Here is a 21,824-nt window from a genome sequence, read left to right as displayed (position 1 = left end):
AAGACTGAAGAATATGTATGGCGAAAGTTGGCACGCCAATACCCGGGGCCACCCACACAGCGACAGACCGAACACTGCACAGATTCCTGACAATATGCAGAGTATTCACGATCTGATTTTGGTTGGCAAACGCATAGCAGTGAATTAACTGTCAATGCTAGTAGGAGTTGGAGAATGGAGTGTGTGCAGAGTATTAACAGTTTAAGTCGAAAAAAGTGTGCGCCGCATCGGTTCCGAAAATGTTGACGAATGTCCACGAAGAAACACGGAAGACAGGGTGCACCTAAGTTTTGGAATAGTACGAGATGTCCGGAAATGACTTCCATACAGGATTGTGACGGGAGATGAAACGTAGTTGCATCACTTTGTAGCAGAGACGGAATGTCAGTTGATGGAATGGCACCATGCAAACACACCCGAAGATGAAGAAATTGAAAACTGTGCCTTCAGCGGGAAAAGTGATAGTTAGTGTGTTTTTTGATTCAGAAGAACTGTTGCTTAAGGACATCTGACCACACTGAACCACTATTAAGTCTGACGTGTATGAGGTAACTCTTAAGAAACTTCATAACTGCGTTCTACAACATCGGTAAAACACGAAGTTTTGCTGTTGCCCAGCCACATATCAGTGAGAAAACCACCACTGGGCCCACCAAGCTTGGGTGAACAATATTAAAACACCCACCTTACACCCCTGATCTGGCACCGTGTGATTACACCTCATCAGTAAACTGAAGGAATCCCTCCGTAGAAGAAGGTTCGAAGTTGACTTGCTTGAGAAGGGTGCTACAGGGGCTCAAGCGTTCTTGTCCTGACTTCCTGCCGTGCAGGTATACAGGCTTTAGTTACATGATGGCGTAAGACAATTGAAAGAGTCGGAGAGTATGTGGAAAAATTACATTTTTGTCTTTCGAGAACGTATCAATATTCTGTGAAAATGTGAAAGACATGGAAAATAGATTGGATGTTAAAAAAAACATTCTTCGTTCTTTTTGAAGTGACTCTCTTAGAAGAGTACGGAGACGGCCAGAAACCAATGCTCGCCTCAGGTATGCAGTCCCACGGGCTCAGAAGAGAAGGTTAAGCCAGTCACCTCTTGCGCGAGTGTGTTGTGTGGATGTCGGATGCTCTTATCACTACCGAGGGTAATTTGAGGGCTGTGCAGTATCGGACAGAATTCCCCACCTATTTACCAGCCTTACAATCACCGTTTTGGCGTTAGTTTCGTCATTTAAAACAATAATGAACGAGCACACCATACCCACCTCGTGATCACCTTCCTCTTGGAGGCAGGAAAAATCCTCTTGCAGTGGACTCCAGTATCTGTTATCAACCCGATTGAGCGTGTTTGGGACCAGCTGGAACTTACAGTTCGTCGTCGCAGGATCCCTTTTCATGCACTGGATAGTAATAGATCACTAAGTGGAACAGGTTTCTCAGGCATGTATCGACCATCTTGTGAACAGAATGCCAAGGAAGATCCAAGCATGTTACAGTGTTTAGCAGTTCGAGATATTAAGTATGCAAATGAGTCCGCGATGGTATTAAGGCGCTTTATTTGTAAAGGTCCGTCTCGATCACATAAATTATACAATTAACAATAACCAGTTTCAGCCTTTGCAATCTTCTAATATGTTACAAACAGAAAAATAGTGGAAACTTCCAGGCAGATGAAAACTGTGTGCCGGACCGAGACTCGAACTCGGGACCTTTGCCTTTCGCGGGCAAGTGCTCTGCCATTTTTTTAAATCTCATTTTGTTCATTTTAGTTCGTTTCATCTGCTCGGGGCGGACGTCGCAAGACACCCGTTGATTTCGGCTTTGATCCATTAACTAAGTTTTTTTATTACGGAGGGCAGCTAACCGTCTGACCGAACACGCTGAGCTACCGTGCCGGCACCATCTGAGCTACCCAAGCACGACTCACGACCCGTCCTCACAGCTTCAACTCAGCCAATACCTCGTCTCCTAGTGTCTAAAACATAAGTTTAATTGTATGAAGCTATTTCTACAACAGACCAAGTGATACATAAGAAAAAAAAGAAAATATTAACTTGAGTACCAGCCGTGCATACCAGTCATACGTACTATGAAAATATCCTGATGTAAGTACCAATGTCAGTCCGTATATCTAAGTACGAGGGCAGTTCAATAAGTAATGCAACACATTTTTTTTCTGAAACAGGGGTTGTTTTATTCAGCATTGAAATACACCAGGTTATTCCCCAATCTGTTAGCTACACAACACTATTTTTCAACGTAATCTCCATTCAATGCTACGGCCTTACGCCACCTTGAAATGAGGGCCTGTATGCCTGCACGGTACCATTCCACTGGTCGATGTCGGAGCCAACGTCGTACTGCATCAATAACTTCTTCATCATCCGCGTAGTGCGTCCCACGGATTGCGTCCTTCATTGGACCAAACATATGGAAATCCGACGGTGCGAGATCGGGGCTGTAGGGTGCATGAGGAAGAACAGTCCACTGAAGTTTTGTGAGCTCCTCTCGGGTGCGCAAACTTGTGTGAGGTCTTGCGTTGTCATGAAGAAGGAGAAGTTCGTTCTGATTTTTGTGCCTACGAACACGCTGAAGTCGTTTCTTCAATTTCTGAAGAGTAGCACAATACACTTCAGAGTTGATCGTTTGACCATGGGGAAGGACATCGAACAGAATAACCCCTTCAGCGTCCCAGAAGACTGTAACCATGACTTTACCGGCTGAGGGTATGGCTTTAAACTTTTTCTTGGTAGGGGAGTGGGTGTGGCGCCACTCCATTGATTGCCGTTTTGTTTCAGGTTCGAAGTGATGAACCCATGTTTCATCGCCTGTAACAATCTTTGACAAGAAATTGTCACCCTCAGCCACATGACGAGCAACCAATTCCGCACAGATGGTTCTCCTTTGCTCTTTATGGTGTTCGGTTAGACAACGAGGGACCCAGCGGGAACAAACCTTTGAATATCCCAACTGGTGAACAATTGTGACAGCACTACCAACAGAGATGTCAAGTTGAGCACTGAGTTGTTTGATGGTGATCCGTCGATCATCTCGAATGAGTGTGTTCGCACGCTCCGCCATTGCAGGAGTCACAGCTGTGCACGGCCGGCCCGCACGCGGGAAATCAGACAGTCTTGCTTGACCTTGCGGCGATGATGACACACGCTTTGCCCAACGACTCACCGTGCTTTTGTCCACTGCCAAATCACCGTAGACATTCTGCAAGCGCCTATGAATATCTGAGATGCCCTGGTTTTCCGCCAAAAGAAACTCGCCACTGCCCGTTGTTTGCAACGCACATCCGTTACAGACGCCATTTTAACAGATCCGTATAGCGCTGCCACCTGTCGGAAGTCAATGAAACTATACGAGACGAAGCGGGAATGTTTGAAAATATTTCACAAGAAATTTCCGGTTTTTTCAACCAAAATTGGCCGAGAAAAAAAATGTGTTGCATTACTTATTGAACTGCCCTCGTACATAGTAAATCCTAGTAATAATTTATTTGTACAAATACAGGATACACTCAGGTCATTACCGTCACTTTCCGTATAGACTGGAGTTGATACTTATATCAGAATATTGTTATGGTAAGTATGGCTAATATACACCGAGGAGAACAAAAGTCATGGGATAACTTCTAATATGACATCGAACCATCTTTCACCGGGTGTAATGCAGCAACTCGACATGGCACGGACTCAACAAGACGACGGAATTTCCCTGCAGAAATACTGACCCATGATACCTCTATAGCCATCCATAATCACGATAGTGTTTCCGGTGTAGCATTTTTTGCACGAACTAACCTTTTGATTATGTGCCATAAATGTTCCATGGGACTCATGTCGGGCAATCTGAGCGGCCAAATCATTCGCTCGAATATTCCAGAATGTTCTTCAAAACATTAGCGAACATTTGTGGCCCAATGACATGGCGCATTGTCATCCATAAAAATTCCATAGCTGATTTGTTGCAGATGTTCTTCAAGTAGCCGAACATAACCATTCCCATCAATGAGCGGGTCAATTGGACCAGAGGACTCAGTCCAGTCCACAGACCACAGCACTATGGAGCCACCACCAACTTGCACAGTGCCTCTTTGACAGATTGGATCCATGGCTTCGTGGGGCCTGCCCCACACTCTAACACTTCCAACTGAAATCAGGACTCATCTGACCGTCGTCTAGAGTCCAACCGATATGGTCACAAGCTCAGAAAAGTCGCTGCAGGCGATGTCTTCCTTTTAGCAGAGGCATTCGCATCGGTCGTCCGCCGCCACAGCTCACTAAAGCCAGATTTCACCGCACTGTCCAAACGGATACGTTCGTCGTACGTTCTACATTGATTTCTACGGTTATTTCATGCAGTGTTGCCTGTCTTTTAGCACGGATAACTCTACGCAAACGCCGCTGCTCTCGGTCATTAAGTGAAGGTTCAAATGGCTCTGAGCACTATGGGACTTAACATCTATGGTCATCAGTCCCCTAGAACTTAGAACTACTTAAACATAACTAACCTAAGGACATCACACAGCACCCAGTCATCACGAGGCAGAGAAAATCCCTGACCCCGCCGGGAATCGAACCCGGGAACCCGGGCGCGGGAAGCGAGAACGCTACCGCACGACCACGAGCTGCGGACAATTAAGTGAAGGCCGTCGACCACTGCGTTATCCGTGGTGAGAGGTAATGTCAGAAATTTGGTATTCTCGGCACACTCTTGACACTGTGGATCTCGGAATATTGCATTCTCTAACAATTTCCGAAATGGAATATATCACGCGTCTAGCTCCAACTACTATTCCGCGTTCAAAAGTCTCTTAATTCCCCTAGTGTGGCCATAATCACGTCGGAAACCTATTCACATCGATGACCTGAAAGCACATGGCAGCTCAATCAGTGCACTGCCCTTTTATACCTTGTGTACGCGATACTACTGCCATCTGTGTATTTGCACATCGCTATAACAGCACTTGTCCGCAGCTCGTGGTCACGCGGTAGCGTTCTCGCTTTCCGAGACCGGTATTCCGGATTAGATTTCCGGCGGGATCACGTATTTTCACCTGCCCCGAGATGACTGGATGTTGTAGTGTCGCCTTCATCATCACTCATCCCCATTACGGTAGGAGGAAGGCAACAGCAAATCATCTCCATTAGGACCTAGCCTAGTACGGCGGTGCGGATCTCCCGCTTCGTTCACCTACGCTCTGTCAAAAAGGATGGGACTTCATTTCCATTTCCATAACATCACTTGTCACCTCAGTGTACATGGCTGATAGTCATGTTAGTATTTTTTTATTTTTCTTGTGTATCACTAGGCCTGATGTAGGAATTGCTTCAGCTAAATAAATTAGGTTTTTATACCATTGTTTTTCTATTTATAACAGATCTGAAGATGGTAGTGGCCGAAACTGGTACTTGTGAATCGTAAAATTTATGTGTTCAAGAGAGACTTTTACAAATAACGTGTTACAATGCATGGCGTGCTATAACACGGTACCCATTATTACCCTGCACTATATTTTGATTTTACAGATGTACAAAGATTATGAAACAGATTTGGAAATATAGTTGGCACCACGCACAAACTTTTTCCTCTTCCACTTCAAGGAGGGCGTTGGCCCGTTCCGGAACCAAAGCAATTGAACAAAACTGGTGTCTCCATCCGTCCTATGTCCTGTTTTCCAGTTAGATCGAAATTTAATGCTTGCCATGACAGGTGCTCAGGTGGCATCCTTTTATATGCTTGGTTGTATTAAAAGACAAGAACATAAAATAGAAGATATGGTCATACCATTTTTGTAGTATTTAATAACTTTTATCATTCTTGTTTTTATGTCTAGTAGTTGTCTTTTATTATTACTCCGTACTCTGTCCCTTAGCGTCTGTCCAAGAAGTGACCTCAAAAGTTCATCCCAGTTGCTTAAATTCTTCGTTCATCTCCTCTTTTTATGATTCAGTTTTCTTTACCACACATGAGAGCAGACTTAACTACCACGTTGTGTAATCTTAGTGTTATCTCTTTCCTCATAGTTCTACGAAGATGCCTCCCTACACAACCATTTAGGTTCCTGTATCTTTGAACCACATCTGAATTATTTTCGTATATCGATACCTTTGTTCCGAGATATTTATACGAATTTACCTGTTGTGCGCCTCTTTATGAAGCGCCAAGTATTTTAAGAGAGAGTTTAAATTTTTAAAAGGAATTTTACATATATATAATAAAAATTAATGAATTTTAAAGTGATATGGTTTATGTACAGTTCAATGTTCCTCTAAGAGTAAAGACACAATAAGGAGCCAGCGTTCCTAGTTTTTTTTCATTTTCACGTTATATTACTGTGTACTACAATGCAACGTTCATTACTGCCTTTGTTCTATAGAGCCTGCATCTGAAAGCACTTCTGTACTAATAAAAGTAAGTTTCTTGTAAGAATTGAAAAGAGTTATTCAACTTTCTTTACGTAATTGTCCACCTTTTCGTTATCCTGAAGAATTACATGTGGCCACTGTGAGTGTACTCGAAGCTAGTAAGACAGTTAATTTACTTTCATTTTTAGTAACAATTTCTTTTATCTACCGTTTATCAGAACCTCCATGCAGTTCCTTGCTTTGAAGTTCCATGCTCTTATTAAGTCATGCAGTCTCGACTAATTTTTAGTAAACAGATTTTTCAAACGCAACCACACAAGCCGAAGGTACTCAGCAACTTTGATTTGAGCAAAAATTCAGTTCAACAAAAAAGGAATTAAATGAAAGAGTTAAAAAGAATTTCCTAGATCCAGTCTTTGCTAATAATTCAGTGCTTGATTCAAAATACTGTTTTAGCTCAGATAATCATTTCCTCAGTTACAAAGAATTCATAACTGATCCTCATGAAACATTACTGTAACCCAACAAAATAAATTTTTCATTATCCTCTTGTTGTATTATAAAGCCAAATATTAATAGAGGTCAGTTATACCGTTCTATTATTTTATTGCCTGTCGTTATTTTTGCACTCCTTATGTGTTTCCCTTCCATTGCCATTAAATTTCTTTTATTTACAGATATAAACATTTGTTATTCAATTTAAACACATCTTCTTGTAAAGTACTTTCACGGTCTGATAGAAATATTTGGTCGTATGCATATAAAATGGATTTAACAAATTTATTCTTCCCAGATCCGTCTTCTTGGCGTTTTATACTATCACTCTTCTATAACTTTGTTGACATATACAGTACATCAAAGTGGATTGGTGAGAGACCACATATTCGTTTTTCCCTTTGAATAAAATGTGGAATAGTAACCTTTACATTGGTTTAGTGACCATGTAACATTTTTCCCCTTTAGTGTTCTAGGACTAACGGAATTCAATCAATTTAGGGGTACGTTATAGTCAGTGAGTTTTATCATATTTCAGCGCACCTATCATATCATATGTCTTGTCGTAGTATAATAAGACCATGAATAATGGCTCGGTGAAATGTTGCACCTGCTCGGAACCTGCCTTTAGAAAGCCACATTGTTCCTCTCGTAAAAATGCTTCTGCTATTAGCTGGAGTTTACTTTTAGTGATAGATGAATAGACTTTATAAGCAGCATTTAAAATGTTTATATCCCAGTAATTTGAGTATTCTTTTTCATCTCATTTTTATCTCTTTATCTGCATTCACAATGTATTTAAAAACAAGGCCAGAGAAGACACGACGGTAAATATTTATAAAACTATGAGCGATCCAGCATTTCTTCAGGGAAGTGAATGCTTGGTTACTCACAAAAAGAACACTAGGTAAAATACAAGATGCAGAAATGAAATTTCTAAGAAGAACAAAAGGCTGCTTAAGAAGAGACCACACACAAAACGAAACAGTGCAACAAGAACTAAAAGTAGAGCCGATTGAGAGCAGAATAACCGAACACCGCAAAAACTTGTTGCGAACAGATAGAGAGAATGGACAGAAAACAACTTCCCAAAACAGGCTTAGCTTAGAGACGTTGGAAGACCTAAGAAGAGATGGACAGACAATTTGTGAAGCTGGAACAGGCACAATGAAGTGTAGAAGAAGAAAAGATGTGCAAAGCTTTCCAATTAGGTTTTGTTTTGATTTCACATGAATGCTAATTTTTTGTTTCGTACGATATATTCTTCCTTCCCTTTTTACCGTTGAATCTGTGGCCACATACATCCGCATATATGCTGGTGCTGCGAAACTTTTTGGCCAGTTGAGTAACGGAGGCTGAGCAACTTTTAATTTGTGTTTCAGGTTATCTGGCTTGTCTCCGTTTATGGGGGATACTGACGTGGAGACGATGGCAAACGTGACCATAGCCAAATATGACTTCGACGATGAGGCCTTCAATGAAATCTCAGACGACGCAAAGGACTTCATAGAAAAACTGCTGGTTAAGGACATAGAGTACGTAGTCAACACGGCATGGATTTCTCTTCTTTAACAAGCAATGTTTTATGTAACAATCTATGTTTCATCTTTTCTGAATTCTCGTGTGTCTCGGATCTTATTTTCCATATAATATCTGTGAATGTATCTGTGTCACATTTGATTATTATTTTTTAAATGCTGCGTTTGGCTCATAGCAAAGGCTACCGCTTGGCTGCTCATGTTCGCTAATCTGAGAGCTATTTCTTGTTGTATGAAAATATTTTTTGCAAAACAGCTTTCTAGTGAAATTTCCAGGCGATTTTTCTACGTCTCTCTTTTTTTGATTAGCAGCCTACAGAATATTTTATACCGGCGTAATTTGCCGTGTTTGAAAACATGAAAGGCATGACAAAGGCCCAAAATGTGTGCACCTTAAACTTATAAAACTGCATGAGCTTTGCCCGCTTGTCAGGCCTCCTGCTTTCTCACAGCCGACAAATGTGTGAAACGTCTTTTTTGTGTCGTATCCTCTAATTTCCACGACCCGAACTTGAAACAGATACATACATAGATTTTAAAGCGACACACACCTAGTTTTTGCGTGAAAGATTTTTCTCTTGCAATTTATCTTCGGCAAATACGTGAACCAACTTATAAACTTCAGAACTTGTAAAAATGCAGACAAAATAATAAAAGACTAAGACGTAGGAAAAGTAATTCATTTAAATTACGTTTAAAAAATGTATTTTACTCGTTCGGTTTAGCTCATTACAATAGAATCTACATTGCATTACTAAGCGGTTACAGCGATGCTAGGTTGCAGGTTGCCTATCCAAGGCTTCCAAGGGAAGCAGAAATTTAATTTTCAATATTTCACATAACTATTGACCAACTTTAAAAAATTAAAATGCTGTCAAAATCTACTCATTAAGAGGTACAATCTTACACTAAAGGTTTAATACAATAAGTTAAGTATAAAACGTTTGAAACTTGAAGGAGCGTAACTCACGACCCTCAGAATACCCAGACTATTTTCACCTAGTATTTGAGAGTCAGAGCACGTATCAACTTCCAGCAAACTTTACACATAATTTAAAACTGCTTCTAAACTTTCTCTCAGTGACAGCCCCCACTAAATAATGAGAGGGAGAAAGTTTATCGCTTCCTACATTTTTGGTTGTTCTTGCAGTAAAATTTCACCATCAGGCGTAATGTTTTGATTTATTACTTCTTTATGACTGACTGTATTCGCAATACATTTTGCAGACAATACTCAAATATACCATTGAAAGTACCTGTAAAATTATATCATTTTACGACAAATAGTTCGGGAGATGTAACATCATAAACAATAACATGCGTGAAAAACCTTCATTTCCTTAAAACGAAGCCCATATTACCACGGCTATAATTTTCCAGAGTCTAATAATGAGAGTACTTTGCGACTTTCAGTAAACTTCAAACTACACTTCGAAACCTCTGTAAACTTTCTCTTGCTGTTTTATACACTCCTGGAAATGGAAAAAAGAACATATTGACACCGGTGTGTCAGACCCACCATACTTGCTCCGGACACTGCGAGAGGGCTGTACAAGCAATGATCACACGCACGGCACAGCGGACACACCAGGAACCGCTGTGTTGGCCGTCGAATGGCGCTAGCTGCGCAGCATTTGTGCACCGCCGCCGTCAGTGTCAGCCAGTTTGCGGTGGCATACGGAGCTCCATCGCAGTCTTTAACACTGGTAGCATGCCGCGACAGCGTGGACGTGAACCGTATGTGCAGTTGACGGACTTTGAGCGAGGGCGTATAGTGGGCATGCGGGAGGCCGGGTGGACGTACCGCCGAATTGCTCAACACGTGGGGCGTGAGGTCTCCACAGTACATCGATGTTGTCGCCAGTGGTCGGCGGAAGGTGCACGTGCCCGTCGACCTGGGACCGGACCGCAGCGACGCACGGATGCACGCCAAGACCGTAGGATCCTACGCAGTGCCGTAGGGGACCGCACCGCCACTTCCCAGCAAATTAGGGACACTGTTGCTCCTGGGGAATCGGCGAGGACCATTCGCAACCGTCTCCATGAAGCTGGGCTACGGTCCCGCACACCGTTAGGCCGTCTTCCGCTCACGCCCCAACATCGTGCAGCCCGCCTCCAGTGGTGTCGCGACAGGCGTGAATGGAGGGACGAATGGAGACGTGTCGTCTTCAGCGATGAGAGTCGCTTCTGCCTTGGTACCAATGATGGTCGTATGCGTGTTTGGCGCCGTGCAGGTGAGCGCCACAATCAGGACTGCATACGACCGAGGCACACAGGGCCAACACCCGGCATCATGGTGTGGGGAGCGATCTCCTACACTGGCCGTACACCACTGGTGATCGTCGAGGGGACACTGAATAGTGCACGGTACATCCAAACCGTCATCGAACCCATCGTTCTACCATTCCTAGACCGGCAAGGGAACTTGCTGTTCCAACAGGACAATGCACGCCCGCATGTATCCCGTGCCACCCAACGTGCTCTAGAAGGTGTAAGTAAACTACCCTGGCCAGCAAGATCTCCGGATCTGTCCCCCATTGGGCATGTTTGGGACTAGATGAAGCGTCGTCTCACGCGGTCTGCACGTCCAGCACGAACGCTGGTCCAACTGAGGCGCCAGGTGGAAATGGCATGGCAAGCCGTTCCACAGGACTACATCCAGCATCTCTACGATCGTCTCCATGGGAGAATAGCAGCCTGCATTGCTGCGAAAGGTGGATATACACTGTACTAGTGCCGACATTGTGCATGCTCTGTTGCCTGTGTCTATGTGCCTGTGGTTCTGTCAGTGTGATCATGTGATGTATCTGACCCCAGGAATGTGTCAATAAAGTTTCCCCTTCCTGGGACAATGAATTCACGGTGTTCTTATTTCAATTTCCAGGAGTGTAGATGTGAAATGTAATTAACAAATTGGGGGAAGGGAGAGGTGGGAGGGGGCAGAGGGAACTGGCAACAAAGTATACTTTGTTGTCCACTGAAACTTAATGTAAATAGCAATCTTCTGGCATCTTCTTACTCTTCCAAATAATACGGTAAATTATAAATGGAAAATATAACGGATTTTAATAAATGTCATAATATCCAATAGGTTATTTTATCATTGGCAGTGTAGACATCTTTAAAATATTGAGTACTGTAACTCCTGATCATAATTACACTGTTCAGTCACTTTAATGTGACCACCTGTCAAAATCCTGAATAACCACCTTTTGCAGTGCGGACCACTGCGTGATGTGCAGGAAGAGACGTCCTGGAAGATACTGACAGGGAAGTGGCTGCATGCCGACTCCTGTGCCGTGGATAGCTAAGCTAGGTTTCTCGGTCGAGGATCCATGTTGCGAACAGCCAGAATGAGGTGGTCCGACAGATTCTAGATTCGATTTAAATTCGAGGAGTTTGGTGGCCCAACTCGTGCTTGAATACTTCGATGGGAAATTTCCACAACGAAACTCTGTTTCGGAATCTGGCAGAAAACCAAAAGAGATTCTGGTCATACATAAAGCACACCAGTGGCAAGACGCAATCAATACCTTCACTGCGCGATAACAACGGCGAAGTCACTGATGACAGTGCCACTAAAGCAAAGTTATTAAACACGGTTTTCCGAAACTCCTTCATCAAAAAAAGACGAAGTAAATATTGCTGAATTCCAATCAAGAACAACTAACAAGATGGGAAACATAGAAGTAGATGTCCTCGGTGTAGCAAAGTAGCTTAAATCACTTAATATAGGCAAGGCCTCCGGTCCAGACTGTATACCAGTCAGGAACCTTTCAGAGTTGCTGATACAATAGCTCCATATTTAGTAATTATATACAACCTCTCGCCCACAGGAAGTTCCGAACCTGAAGACTGGAAAATTGCTCGAGTCACCCCCCCCCCCCTCCCCCAAAAAGGAAAATAGGAGTAATCCGCTGAATTAGAGGTCCATGCCACTAACGTCGATTTGCAGTAGGGTTTTGGAACATATACTGTATTCGAACATTATGAATTACCTGTTGGAATTACCTGTTGTTGTTGTTGTCGTCTTCAGTCCTGAGATTGGTTTGATGCAGCTCTCCATGCTACTCTATCCTGTGCAAGCTTCTTCATCTCCCAGTACCTACTGCAGCCTACATCCTTCTGAATCTGCTTAGTGTATTCATCTTTTGGTCTCCCTCTACGATTTTTACCCTCCACGCTGCCCTCCTATACTAAATTGGTGATCCCTCGATGTCTCAGAACATGTCCTACCAACCGATCCCTTCTTCTAGTCAAGTTGTGCCACAAGCTCCTCTTCTCCCAAATTCTATTCAATACCTCCTCATTAGTTATGTGATCTACCCATTTTATCTTCAACGTTCTTCTGTAGCACCACATTTTGAAAACTTCTATTCGCTTCTTGTCCAAACTATTTATCGTCCATGTTTCACTTCCATACATGGCCACACTCCATACAAATACTTTCAGAAACGACTTCCTGACACTTAAATCTATACTCGATGTTAACAAATTTTTCTTCTTCAGAAACGCTTTCCTTGCCATTGCCAGTCTACATTTTATATCCTCTCTACTTCGACCATCGTCAGTTAATTTACTCCCCAAATAGCAAAACCCCTTTACTACTTTAAGTGTCTCATTTCCTAATCTAATTCCCTCAGCATCACCCGACTTAATTCGACTACATTCCATTATCCTCGTTTTGCTTTTGTTGATGTTCATCTTGTACCCTCCTTTCAAGACACTGGCCATTCCGTTCAGCTGCTCTTCCAAGTCCTTTGCTGTCTCTGACAGAATTACAATGTCATCGGCGAACCTCAAAGTTTTTATTTCTTCTCCATGGATTTTAATACCTACTCCGAACTTTTCTTTTGTTTCCTTTATTACTTGCTCAATATACAGATTGAATAACATCGGGGATAGGCAACAACCCTGTCTCACTCCCTTCCCAACCACTGCTTCCCTTTCATACCCCTCGACTCTTATAACTGCCATCTGGTTTCTGTACAAATTGTAAATATCCTTTCGCTCCCTGTATTTTACCCCTGCCACCTTCAGAATTTGAAAGAGAGTATTCCAATCAACATTGTCAAAAGCTTTCTCTAAGTCTACAAATGCTAGAAACGTAGGTTTTCCTTTCCTTAAGCCGGCCGGAGTGGCCGAGCGGTTAAAGGCGCTACAGTCTGGAACCGCACGACCGCTACGGTCGCAGGTTCGAATCCTGCCTCGGGCATGGATGTGTGTAATGTCCTTAGGTTAGTTAGGTTTAAGTAGTTCTAAGTTCTAGGGGACTTATGACCACAGCAGTTGAGTCCCATAGTGCTCAGAGCCATTTGAGCCTTTCCTTAATCTTTCTCCTAATAAAAGTCGTAGGGTCAGTAATGCCTCACGTGTTCCAACAATTCTACGGAATTCAAACCGATCTTCCCCGAGGTCCGCTTCCACCAGTTTTTCCATTCGTCTGTAAAGAATTCGCGTTAGTATTTTGCAGCTGTGACTTATTAAACTGATAGTTCGGTAATTTTCACATCTGTCAACAGCTGCTTTCTTTGGGATTGGAATTATTATATTCTTCTTGAAGTCTGAGGGTATTTCACCTGTTTCATACATCTTGCTCACCAGATGGTAGAGTTTTGTCAGGACTGGCTCTCCCAAGGCTGTCAGTAGTTCTAATGGAATGTTGTCTACTCCCGGGGCCTTGTTTCGACTCAGGTCTTTCAGTGCTCTGTCAAACTCTTCACGCAGTATCATATCTCCCATTTCATCTTCATCTACATCCTCTCCCATTTGCATAATATTGTCCTCAAGTACGTCGACATTGTATAGACCCTCGATATACTCCTTCCATCTTTCTGCTTTCCCTTCTTTGCTTAGAACTGGGTTTCCATCAAAGCTCTTAGATATTCATGCAAGTGGTTCTCCTTTCTCCTAGGAGACAACGATTCATTGACACCTAGTCTGCACGGATTCAGAAAATATCGTTCTGGTGAAACCCAATTAGCTCTTTATACTCATGAAGTAATGAATGCTATCGACAGGGAATGTCAAATTGATTCCATATTTTTACGTTTCCAGAAGACTTTCGGCACCGTTCCTCACACTAACCAAACTGCGTGCCTATGGAATATCGCCTCAGTTGTACGACTGGATTCGTGATTTCCTTTCAGAAACGTCACAGTTCGAAATAATAGACGGAAAGTCATCGAGTAAAACAGAAGTAATATCCGGCGTTCCCCAAGGAAGTGTTATAGGCCCTGTACAGTTCCTGATCTATATTGACGACATAGGAGACAATATGAGTAGCCCTCTTAGATTGTTTGCAGACGATGCTGTCATTTACCGTCTAGTCATCAGATGACCAAAACGAATGGCAAAATGATTTAGATAAGATATCTGTATGGTGCGAAAAGTGGCAGTTGATCTTGAATAAAGAAAAGTGTGAAGTTATTCACATGAGTACTAAAAGAAATCCGCTAAATTTCCATTACGTGATAACTCACACAAATTTGAAGGCTGTAAATTCAACTAAATACTTAGGAAATACAATTACAAATAATCTAAATTGGAACGATCATATAGATAAAGTTGTGGGTAGAGCAAACCAAATACTGCGATTCATTGGCAGAACAGTTACAAGGTGTATCAGGTCTACTAAAGAGACTGCTTACACCACGCTTGTCCGCCCTATCCTGGAGTATTGCTGTACGATATGGGAATCGCATCAGGGGGACTGGCGGATGGCATCGAAAAAGTTCAAAGAAGGGCAGCTCGTTTTGTATTATCGCGAAGTAGGGAAGATAGTGCCACAGACATGATACGTGATTGGAGTGGCAGTCATTGAAACAAAGGCGTTTTTCGTTGCGACGGGAACTTCTTACGAAATTTCAATCACCAGTTTTCTCCTCCGATTGCGAAAACATTCTGTTGGCACCCATCTACATAGGGAGAAATGATCATCACGATAAAATAAGAGAAATCAGGGTTCGCACAGAAAAATTTAAGTGCTCGTTTTTCCAGAGAGTGGAACGGTTGAGAGACAGCTTGAAGGTGGTTCATAGAACCCTCTGCCAGGAACTTTATAGTGAATACCAGAGTAATCACATAGATGTAGATGTACCACACACATACACTGGGAGCTGGTGAGATCGTTATATTGTGCTGTTGGTAGATGCCATCCTGCCGACAAAGCACAAACTGCTTGTAGGAATGGACACGGTCCCCGAGGATAGAAGCATAATTGTGCTAGTCCATTGCGCCTTCCAGGGTGATGATATCACCCAGAGAATGCTCTCCGGCCTGGATCGATCCGACGATTGTTGCAAGGTGTTTGCTTTCAGACGTTTCACGCCGCACACGCCAACGGTCATCTGTCCGATGGGGCGTAAAGCGTGATTCATCTGCAAATGTCACCTGGTGTTACTCAGTGGACGTCCTGTTGCAGCCCTGGCGCGCTAATTCTAGCCTTCGTAGCCGATGGACAGCAGTGAGCATGGGCGCACGAACCAGGTGCATGCCGCGGAGTCCCGTTCGTAGCAACGTCCGCTCAACGGTCTTTAAGGAGATATTGTTGGCAGCCCCTTGGTTCATTTGGGCGATCAGTTGCTCTACAGTTGTACGTCTATTCGCCGGTACACATCTCCACAGCAGTCGTTCACCCGTTTCATCTGTGGCCCGCGGTGCACCACCGTTGCCTCGGCGCCGGTTTTGGACAGCTCCATTTTGCCATGCCACGGCGGCACGCAAGCAGTTTACAGTCTTAGCCATTTCGCATATGCTTCCACCCTTGGCCAATGATCGCCCCCTTTTGGATGTTAGATAAATCGCTCCGTTTTCGCATTACGACAATTACTGCAGTGTTTCGCACATCCCCCCGACACGCTTTATGTATCCACCACTGCTAATGCCGCCTGCCAGTTCATTGCGTGTTGCCGTCAAACATAGACGGTGGTCACTTTAATCTGACTGGACAATGTAGTATTTGAGAATGAGAACACATAGCGGCTTCTAGTAAACTTTACACATAATTTGAAACATTTCGTAATTTTTGCCGCTGACACCACCCCTCTCCACCCCCACCCCAAATTCATCAAGGGAAACTGAGTGTAACTGCACAATTATATCATTTTACGACACCTGGTTTAGGAGATATGATATCGCAAACGTTGATGTTCGTGAAAAATTACCTTTTGTTAAGATGAAGCGCAAATAGCTCCTACAACACTCATCTGATGTTTCATAATGAGAGCACTTAGCGACTTCCACCAAACTATAAACTTAATTTATTTCAAACGTTTCTTGCTGTTTTGTACATGGAAGTTCGATTTTTAAATAATCGGGGGTGGTTTGCTGGTAACAAAATGTGTCTTGTTATCCCCCGAAACATCGTAAATCGCAACCCTCCGGTGTCTTCTTACTCTTCCAAACAATATGCCAAATTATGTTATAAATGAAAAATATAACGCATTCTAATGAATACGATTATACTCAATCGGTTATTTTAACATTTGTAACATAAACATTAATTACTGTAGACTTCTGATTTTAAGTATAATCTGTGCAAATACGAAATGCACTGAGTTCTAGGTTTGACGTTTGTAAGAATTTTTTGTACTGTTTAAGATGTAGGGTAAACACAGACTTTTCATTAGTTTTTAATTCAATTTGGAAAAATAAGTTCAGTTATTCTGGGTACCTAAAGCAATCTTCCAACCACTGGAATCCTTGATATTTGCCATGAATATCACAATTTGAGACTTTAGATTTACATGTGAATGTAAACGAAATATAGTGTTTAAATACTATATATTAAAGGAAATAGTCTGATAAAGCAATAAATTATTAGAAGTAATTGTAAGTATTGTTTTTCCACCTTTGTTTGCAATAACTCACTATGACCTTTCTTTTATTTGTATACTGGATCTCGTAGCTTACTTTTAATCATTCTTTTCTTTCTTTCTTTCATCTTTATTTTCTTCGTTTCACTATCTGTTCTTGTTTGATTTTGTTTGCTATGTGTGTTATTATTTACCTGTTTGTTTAATTTTACAATAAGTAATACAGTTTACTTAAAAGCGCAATGGATCGCCTGGAAAACCTTAAATTCCACAACAGAAACTCAAACTCGACTGAATTTTTATTCTGAAATTGCAAAACACTATGGAAAAGCAAAAGGGATAATTTATGTGTTATAGCTATATGAAAATTTCAACTCCGCCCCTCTCTCTTCCCATGGAGAGGGTTTTCCACATACTTCTTGCTTCGTAAATTTTTTCTTTGCCAAAGTATTCTGTACATCATTTCTGGACCTTGAACGGGTGTTATACGTGAACTTACACAATGATGCATATACATATTCCCTCTTCATTCTCTCAGACACCCTGCTTTAAAAGTGGGACATTACCTCTTATTCCTAAACTAATGTAATGAACCCTAACCTTAAATAGAAAGCTGTAGCAGTTTAAGAGTAGTTAAAAATTGAGATTTATTTTTTACCGTTTACTCATTACTGAACAGTTTCTATTTTGATTATTTGCCTTGTACATATACTTCGATTGTTGCTTCAACACTAAGTTGTGTAAGGATTATGGTTTATAAACAAGATTTTCATAAACCGCCGCTACTCATAGTTGTGACATAGCGGTCTCTGAAAATGTTTTCTTTTTTATCAATCTTAACAAACAATCGTGGTCATACAACGTCCAGTATGGCTTTAAATTGAAAACGATAATACTGGAGACGTTGAGAAGGATATATTCGCCACGTTTAGTGTTGTATGCCGTTTGCAGGCAGCTGTTATTTATTTCTTTAAGTATGCCTTGATAGTGGTGACATTTCAGGCGCCTTGGTATTGCAGCATATTGTAGCATATCAGACATGTCTCTCCGATTCGATATGTGACGTGATGTACCTCACATGTGTAGGCCAAATACGTTAAATTCACGGTCACCGTACAGTATTGGTGCATTATAATATTGGTATCCAATTTAGAGGTTGTGACCACTGCGATTTCTCACTTAATATGAAATTTCTAATGCCAAGCTAATAGCCTTTTACGAGAAACTTCCACGTTAAATTTTAAACTTTCGCTCTGTCTAAGAGTAAACAGATATGTGCTGAGTGCCTGGCGTTAACTAGCACACAATTATCGAACTTGCGCGACCTCTGTACTATGTAAAATTTATAGTCATCATTGCGCAGGCCTTGATTACTACAGCTATTAAAATGCCGAAAAAGCTCCGTTATGTTCATATTAATCTTGCGTTTGATGACTTTACACTAGCCAATAACGCAGGCTGATATCGCAGTTCCAGTACCAGTCGCTGATTATTGACATGTGTACCTCATATTTGCAACTATTCTAGAATTAGCTTGTAAGTTTTCAGTAGTGTTGAGAAGCGGAAAAAAATCGATTTTTGTTGCGCTAGTTGACAAAGACACGCAGCATACACTGGTATGCTGATTATTTTTAGACAAAATGAAAAAAACTTCTTTGTTTCAAAAATAAAAAAATACACTGGCGGAAAAATGCAATACCCAGAAGGACAAGGTAATTTTGTTAGCAAATGATGTGACTACCTGTCATATTTATAGAAGTATATGGTAACAGAGTCAGATCATATAATACACACAGGACACAGTAGTGAAGGCTGACCAAAGAGATGCTTCAATACATGGCGTAAACCCTCCCCACCCCCACCCCCCTCCTTGGTGACAACGCAGGTGTGTATTCTTGCGTACTAATGAAAATTAAGATACCGAATGACATCCTGCGATAGCCTTTCACAAGCTTCTTACAGTCTTTGTTGCAATTCGGCAATAGTTCTTGCAGGCTATGGAGATCGAGTAAGTTTCCACTTCACTGTGTCCCATACGTATTCAGTTGGCGAGAGATGTGGTGCTCAAGCTGGCAAGGGCAGTAACACATCACGCAAAGCACGCTCCGTCGCAGTAGCCGTATGTGGACGTGCATTGCCCTGCTGAAGATGCAAATCACTTCCCTGTCTAAGAAATGGCAGCAGCGCTGGTATAACAACCTGTGCAATGGAGCGGGCATCGGTTACCTCACCATGCAGGAACATAAAACGTGAGCGCGAGTTGCAGCTGATGGCCCCCCACACCATGAGACACGGGGTGGGACGTTTGTGACGTGAGCGAATGCCCTTGGAATAGGCAGCCCACCAGGTCTACGCAGTACGTGTGTACGTCCATCACTCGCAGACAGACATAACCTAGTGTCACCAGTGGAGACCATTCCAATGTCCAGTCAACTCTTTCACGATCGCAGAGTAGCCATGGTTGGTTGTGTCAGTGGTAGCCTGGCCAGGGCACACATGGTCTTAATCTTGCTGCGGGCAGACTGTTCCCAATAGTCCCTGATGACGCAGCAGGTGCAACACGTGCCCACGTTCCCTTCCTGGGTGATGTTGCCCACTGCTGCTCGAACAAGTTGTCGATCATAACGTGCGTCTCATCTACGCGAACGTTCACAAACAGGTATGGGAATCCTCCACATTAAAGCAGCGACACATCACCAATACATTGTGCTCGACATGTGCAGCAATCTCTCAGTGTGTCCAAGGCAGCCTCACAGTGCCACCCCATTCACGTGGCTCAAGCTGTTTAACAGGAGAACGTGCTCGTTGGTGGGGCATCGTTGTACCCTAAAATAATGTTGCAATCACTGTTCACCTCTAAACTCAGCACAGTTACATTCTGCAGAGAAGAGTGCACAGAAAAGCCTTCTGAGCACCATCTGATTGTTGAAGATCGTGACAAATGAGACAGTAAGACTGCGACTCCTTAGTATGCACACTGGTCCCACTAAACGCAGTCCTCGAAGGTGTTGCATTTTTTTCACCAGTGTACATTTCAACGTAATCTCCATCGCGCTCAGTGCATTTGATCCATTTAGTTCTGCGACACTGTAATTTTATTATACGTTCAGAAAAGAACTCGTTAGAACCCTGCATAATAATCGTTTGTGCCAGTGATAACTTCCTCATTAAGGGTAAATTTCTTCTCTGTGGTTGGTTTTTTGAGGTCAGGAAATAAAAACGTAGCATGAGGAAAGAGCTGCAGCATTAGCCGGTTGGCGATTTTTCAAAGCCCAATTGGTGCCATTTTGCTACCGCAGCGAACCATGCACGAGTTGGTACATAGACCGGGGCAAGATCACCATTCCGCACGACAGCAGTTTGTATCAACTCACTCATTTCAACGGTACGGCTGCAGTCAGTGTTTCGCCCTTTTTCAAGCAGTCAGTCAAGATTTAGAATCCCAAGAATCTGTCATCATTTTTCCAAAAGACAAAATTGTTTCTACTTTCTATTTTTGTGCGCTTTCGAGTTCGCAGATCCACTAATGTGACTGAAGTATTCTTCAGTTTGTAATGGTAGATACACGTTCAGTCTACAGTCACATATCGCCATCAGAAATCTTCGGAATACGCTTCAGTTTTTCAAACATGCTTCTAAAACATTCATTCTTGAGTGTTTTTGGTCCGGAGTCAACGAACATTGAGCCCACTGCTCTTCTTCACATACAGAACATTATTCATGATATTAGGTGTTGTAAAATAATGTGCAACAGCTCCCAAGCAATAAACTGATGAAACATTAAATCATTTTACTGTTCATCACCGTTATCAATTTCGAACGGAGAAAGCTAATGTTCCGATAGTTGTACTATATTTACACATAAGCATTTATTTGACACATCTAAATAGATCTTTCCTGAATGGACAGTTATAATCTTCTTATTTGGTCTTTCATGTGTGGTACCTACCACAGTGAAAAATGGCTCTTAGCACTATGGGACTCAACTGCTGAGGTCATTAGTCCCCTAGAACTTAGAACTAGTTAAACCTAACTAACCTAAGGACATCACAAACATCCATGCCCGAGGCAGGATTCGAACCTGCGACCGTAGCGGTCTTGCGGTTTCAGACTGCAGCGCCTTTAACCGCACGGCCACTTCGGCCGGCCACCTACCACAGTGACCCGAGGGCTGTATGTTATCCGTAAAGAAATTGTTGAAAAGAGTGCTTCTCACCAATGTACTTTTAAAAAAGGGTTCTTACGACTTCATCGGCGTATTCTCTCAATCAGTTGTTTCCACATGTATGTAGATGAAGTTTAATTAGGAACAATGTAGAAAATGTTAGCTTTGGTCGAGTGAGCCCACTCACACACGCAATTCAGTGCCCTGTATCCCAGCCACTCGGTAAACCAGCTATTTTGGAAACTTTGCTCTGTAAGGAACGCGAGCGCAAAAGCCGTTTCTCACACATTTCTCCCATTCCAGGAGAATACCAATTAAATTTACAGTAGGCCTCACATTTCAACAATTTAAGTAGAATTTGAATGTATTCACCAGTTTCATTAAAAATATGGATGTTGGATTAGGGAGATATGAGACATGTAGGTTTGGTCCA

The 21,824-nt window shown here is 42.4% G+C and overlaps 1 protein-coding gene across 1 annotated transcript in view; it reads left to right on the top strand.

Annotated features, from left to right (window-relative positions):
* Nucleotides 1-21,824, top strand: part of LOC126199649 (myosin light chain kinase, smooth muscle-like) — a 380,890-nt gene that overhangs the window by 356,173 nt on the left and 2,893 nt on the right. The window contains exon 7 of the mRNA XM_049936576.1: nucleotides 8,255-8,407. Coding sequence (XP_049792533.1) covers nucleotides 8,255-8,407 — 153 coding nt within the window. The remainder of the gene's footprint in view (nucleotides 1-8,254; nucleotides 8,408-21,824) is intronic.

The sequence above is a fragment of the Schistocerca nitens genome, chromosome 8 (genome assembly GCF_023898315.1).
Source record: "Schistocerca nitens isolate TAMUIC-IGC-003100 chromosome 8, iqSchNite1.1, whole genome shotgun sequence".
Classification (NCBI taxonomy): domain Eukaryota; kingdom Metazoa; phylum Arthropoda; class Insecta; order Orthoptera; family Acrididae; genus Schistocerca; species Schistocerca nitens.
The sequence above is the reverse complement of the archived record's forward strand: the minus strand, read 5'-3'. Positions and strand labels throughout refer to the sequence as shown.